We start from the raw sequence: 5,488 nt of genomic DNA, 5'->3' as shown, positions 1-5,488 counted from the left end.
AACCCCCGGTACAAATACAGGCTGCGGGAGGAAGGGAGTGAGAGCAGCCCTGCCAAGAAGGACTTAAGAAAGAGATTTTTTACAATGAGAGTGATGAAACCCTGGCACAGGTTGCCCAGAGAGGTGGTAGATGCCCCGTCCCTGGAAACATTCAAGGTCACATTGGATGGGGCTCTGAGCAACCTGATCTAGCTGAAGATGTCCCTGCCCACGGCAGAGGGGTTGGACTAGATGACCTGTAAAGGTCCCCTCCAACCCAAACCCTTCTGTGATTCTATGAAGATCAAAAGGGAGGAGGGGAAATGGTTGGCTCAAGACAATTTCCGAGTTTTGGGGTCAATGAGCAGAGAGATCACTTTTTCAGACGCAGAGAAGGGCCAGTGCCACACCGTGAGGGATCTGGGCTCTGTAACATCTCCCCGGTCAGAGATTTTTGGGGAGGACGTGGGATGACAACTGAAGATGGCAGCAAAATCGGAGCAACAGAAGAGCTGAAGGAGAGAGCAACAAGGCAGCTGGTATTTGTGATTAACACTGTCCTGAAACACCCAGCTGGGTATTCATGGATTTCCAACATATAATAAAATAGTCGATATGTTTTATGCCTTATATTCATGCCCTATTGCACATTTCTCAAATGCAATAAATATTGCTATCTGGTTCAGTACAAGATATTTTATTACGAGTCCCGTATTCATAATATTAAGCATAATGAGCACAGTGCAGGCCAGTGGAAATGTGCTTTCAAACGATGGTTCTGGGTCAAAAAGAAGGGCCGTGCCGCATCCCAGCCCTGGACCTGACCTGTCTCCGTAGGAGCAGCAGCCTGAACATCCGAAAGAAGGGAGCCGACAGCCCCTCATCCTGCGGCACGCGGGAGGAACGCTGAAAAAACGGGATACGCCAACACCACGGCAGTGGCCGGAGCTTGTAGTATCTGATGACCCTACGAATAGAAAAGACAGCTGCTGGGGAAGCAGGGGAGAGCATGGGGGCTGCAGGTAAGCCAGGCGCCCAGGGATGGAGCCCTAGCACAGCTCTGTCTCCAAAATAAATCCTGAGCATCTTCTGGATCTCCCTCCTGGAGCCAGAGCCGGGGTGGGATGCTGCACCCCGCTCCCACCCGCCGCAACCCGCGGGGTACCCGGGGACCGCTCTCATCTGGAGGAACTCACTCCGGGCAACGCCAGCATTTCATTTTTTCATGGAATAAATGAACTTACAGGATGGTTTTCAGAATTACTATTTTTTTGGAGTTCCTTCATTCATCTGTTAAATAAAACGCAACGCAATTACTGTGCTGTTCTCCCTGGGATTGCAGAGCTGAGCCTAAGCTGTACCTCAAGATCTGCAAACGCCGAAAACATTGTGATTCTAAATCGACACTTTGCAACTCCACTTCAAGTGTTCAGTCTGCTTTTTTGCTAGATTAACTTAAAACAATTCTGCTGTTTTGCCTTGCGCCTGGGCTGAAAAAAACCCCTACTTGTAAGGAAACCCGAGTCTAGTCCTGTCCTCTGCGAAACACCACCTCTACGCTCACGACCGTGTCGAGAACGTGATCTGTCCGACTGCTATTAAGGCTCCTCTTCCTCATCGTTTTCTATTGCATAAACGTGTCCAAGCCTCGCGTCCCTCTGCTCCCAATAGCTCCCAGTTAGCAGGGCTCTTGCATATCAAGGTTTCGTAAGAAATCAGCAGCAAAATGCACAGGCTCTCAGTTGCACAAGGAAAATAGATATTTGTTGGGTTTGTTATTCTCTCGGAGGGCGAGGGTGTGGTGAGTAGGGTTACAAATAAGGCCTTTTGAGAATACATTTAGCATTCAATACTTAACGCTGTCTTAATAAAAAGTCCAGTCATGTATGATCCGGCCCTGATCGGTGAGATCACAAATAGCTCCGTTTTTTTTTCTTATCTTATGAACTGAATCAAAGAAAAGGTTCAGAGTTGTATTTAAAACTAATGACTTTGCTTTTGAAAGTTCAAACTATATTGGCATCGCAAGGTTAGACATTTAGGAAACACCAAAGCTATGATAGGAGAGCGCTTTTGACAGGCTCTGCATCGAAAATGTTTAAGAAACTACTCAAAGGAAAAGTAAATAGCAATAAATGTATGAAACGTATTAGTTCTGTTTTTATAACTATTTTAGAATTTATCCCAGGTTCTTATAAAATATATAAAACTGAGATACAAAGAATTAGCAATGTAACTTTGCATTTCAAATGATCTTCAGCTACAGGTTTTGCTTTAAGAAAACAGACACTTGAAAAGCAGCTGTTCTGTAGTCTCTAGATGCAGACACTTGAGTTCCTGGCAAACTTACCGTCAGTGGTTTTCTGAACTCCTCCACCATTTCCACTCTCTCCTATAATGAAACTCAACATTTCACCATTAAGTTTTTCTGCTCATCGTTTCAAAGAGAGGACATTACCATTTCCCAGCATCGGTTTCAAAGTTCCTTTTTTCTTTTTTTTTTTTTTCCCTTTTTTTCCCTTTTTTTTTTCTTTTTTTTTTCTTTTTTTTCCCTTTATGAGCTTTAAACCACAGGGTGAATCCATGAAATGAGGTAAGTAAATTTGGCACACGTTTAGTCATGTCCATAAAACTTTTGGTAAGTTGTATAAGTGAACAATATCGTTTTCATCGTGAGTTACAGGTGCTTTCAAAGGGGGGGTGGTTAGTACTTAACAACTGGAATGTTTCTAGTAAAACCAAAAGGCATAGCTGCAGAAAACACTCACAACCCAATGTTGATAGAGAAGTAAAAATATATACAATACAGTCACTTGTTCATAGTTTGGCACAATTTTTTGTTGTTGTGGGTAATAGTGCATAAACTACTGTACAACAGTATGACTTTTAAAACAGTCTTTCACAGAGAATACCAGATTAGGTTTGCTTTCAAATAATAAAATTCCCACAATTTCAAACTCTTCATTTCAGCACTTACATTTCAACATACCACAAGGCAGATTTCGAAAAGGAACCGACGGGAAAAAAAACCCCAACCGAAAAAAAAAAAGAAACAAACATCAACCGTCTTTCTAGAAAAGGGAGTCTCTTCTTCAAATACAGGAAAACCCAAAAATGTTGTTTCTGCTTTAAGAAGAATGGAGTCTGATTCCCTGCAGGAAAAAATCAAACATTTGATGCCATCTTAGTTAGCTCGTCTGGAGTCACCACGACGGAGCGTACGCGCTAAAGGCGGGCGGGCACAGAAGATGCAGCTTTAGATGATGCAGGTTAGGAGATAAACAGCAGAGGGGGCCAGAAAGCACTCAAAATTGCCACGTGAAGCTCAATTAGGAACGAGTTCTCATTTGCAAAGTAAAGAGCCTTTAAGTTTCGAGATCTTGGCTTTTGGATGCATAACCTCTTTTTTTTTTTGTGGTTTATTTTTTACAAAATGTTCCAAAAAAAAAAAAGTCTTTCCTCGTCAAAATCATTAAAAAGAGCGTATAATCATGGTTGTTTTTTTTTTTTCTCCCCCCAATAAATAAGTAATTAAAAACTGAAGAAGCCAAACAGCAGAAAAGAGTAGCCTTGTTAGTTTTTTTTAACCCCAGCCAAGCCAGAAAATTGGTCATTCTTTTAGGTAGCTTGCAAGTAATAAGTATTTTCATGCATTTAAAAAAACCAACCAAACAAAAAAACCAACCCCAAAACCGAAACCAACCAAAACTGTAAAAGGGGAACGTCTTTTTTTCATGCAACTTTTGCTTTCAGGAAGGAAAAACTGAGGAACAGCGGGCTTAGCAGGTGGGAGGGAGGTTAAGGGGCATTCCAGCCAGTTTGGTGCAGCATTACCTCAGTTTCTCAAAAGCAGCTGTCACGGGGGGGTCCTTGTGGGGCTGTTCGCGGTCCGTTCGCTTTATTTTACAGTTCTCATCCCTCAGCGATTTCGAACTGGATTTATGACGGTAGAGTTTTTTATGGGTAGGTCCGTTATTGCCTAAAGTGCTCAGGTTACTATAGTTTTTATCAAAAAAGGGAGCGTGAACGTCCGTGGTGTACCCGGTTGAGCAGTTGGGGCGACCGGGGTCGCAGGTTGCAGCTTTGCTGTTTTTGCTTGAGCCCTTGTTGTTCGACTTGTGGTTCTTCGCCGCCCCCGGCGAGCCGCCGTTCGCCTTCTTCTTCGACTCTTGGGATGTCCCTGCCAAAATTTTAAGAGTTTTCAGTTTCAGGCTGTTGGACTCCGGTGACCGGAATATGTCTGGAACGCTGTTGTGGCCAACAGGTCCCCACAAGGGCTCGATGGAGGCCATCATAAACCTCTGGACGTCCGCCATTCCCGACGCGATGTTGGACAGGATGTTGGAAGGTTCCTCAAACTCCCTCTGATCGTCGTCCAGGAGGCTGGTGGCGTTGCCCAGGCTTGTTTCCGACCAGCCCGCGCCCCCCTCTTTTCCCAGCGCCCACTCTCCGGAGAGCCCGTTGTGCTTGCCCAGTTTCACCCCGGCCGGGCTGCAATGCTGAGCGGTCTCGGCGAGGCCCTTGGTGATGGTGGCCGCGTTGCTCAGCTGGTTGACCGCCCTGCCGCCAACGGCCGGAGCCTTCTCGCCGTTGACTCCCGCCACGTTTTTCCCTTTCCTGGCGGATTTGGGCGCCTGCCTGGAGTTTTTCCCTTGGGGCTTATCGGTTCCTTTGTTGGTTTTGGGCGATTTTTTCCGGGTGGCTTTCTGGGAAGAGCTTTGGTTTGTACCCACAGTCTTGCTGGATGAACTTTTCCTCTTCGATTTTGACACTTTGCTATTGGTGTTAATTTGACCAGATGGCTCATTAAATGTTGACAAGCATGGACTCTTCTCGAGAAGGCTGACAGAATCTTCATCGTTGAACATATGGAACTGGAACTGGTGATTATTTAAAGCAAACCCATTATCTGCCTGATCCTCGGTCTGCAGGACCCCGCAGTTCCACTTGACCTTCTCAGAGCTGTTGAGGGCAGCCTGGGGGCTCTCCTGAAAGCCCTTCAGGGTGCCCAGCGGCTTGGCGTCGGAGCCAGCTATCTGCGGGGACAGGTTGGGAGTGTCCGGAGGGGACATCTCCGAAAGCGACGACTGGCGGAACTTATCAGGCGTGAAGTTGGAAATGTCTAAAAGGTCCGTGGACTCCTTCAAAGGGGTGATTTCATCTATGCTCTGCTGGATCACTAGCTTGGGACTGCAGTGGGCCAAGAAATCGTCATTAATATCATCCTCGCCGTCCTTTTCACAAGACTTTAAACTTAAAGAACTGTAATTGCTAGAACTAACTGACAATGAACCCACTGAATCAAAACTAATGAGCCTGCCATCATCTGTACTTAGTGTACCTCGTTGGAAATGAAAGCGCCCCTCTCCATTATTAAAATGACATGACTGATAAGAATCATCAGACTGCACTTGTTGGCTATCCGGCATGTAATTTTTTTGGTATAGCAATTTGCTGCTATTCAGATTGACTTGAGTGTATCCAGAGGCGGGGAGGCCGTCCGCACCCG

General features: G+C 45.5%; 1 protein-coding gene across 1 annotated transcript; it reads right to left on the bottom strand.

The window, feature by feature from the left end:
- Window positions 1–2,525: 2,525 nt before the first annotated feature.
- On the bottom strand, window positions 2,526–5,483 carry LOC104075232 (protein KIAA2022-like; the record flags this gene model as incomplete). The annotated part of the gene is given in 3 exon segments (XM_009575662.1): window positions 2,526–3,014; window positions 3,017–3,131; window positions 3,814–5,483. Coding segments are annotated over 3 exon segments (1,854 nt in total), but the record flags the coding sequence as incomplete, so codon positions are not given.
- Between the last annotated feature and the right edge of the window lie 5 nt (window positions 5,484–5,488).

Source organism: Fulmarus glacialis, unplaced genomic scaffold, assembly GCF_000690835.1.
Source record: "Fulmarus glacialis isolate BGI_N327 unplaced genomic scaffold, ASM69083v1 scaffold14944, whole genome shotgun sequence".
Taxonomy (NCBI): domain Eukaryota; kingdom Metazoa; phylum Chordata; class Aves; order Procellariiformes; family Procellariidae; genus Fulmarus; species Fulmarus glacialis.
Note: the sequence above shows the minus strand (reverse complement) of the source record. Positions and strands in the feature narration are given on the sequence as shown.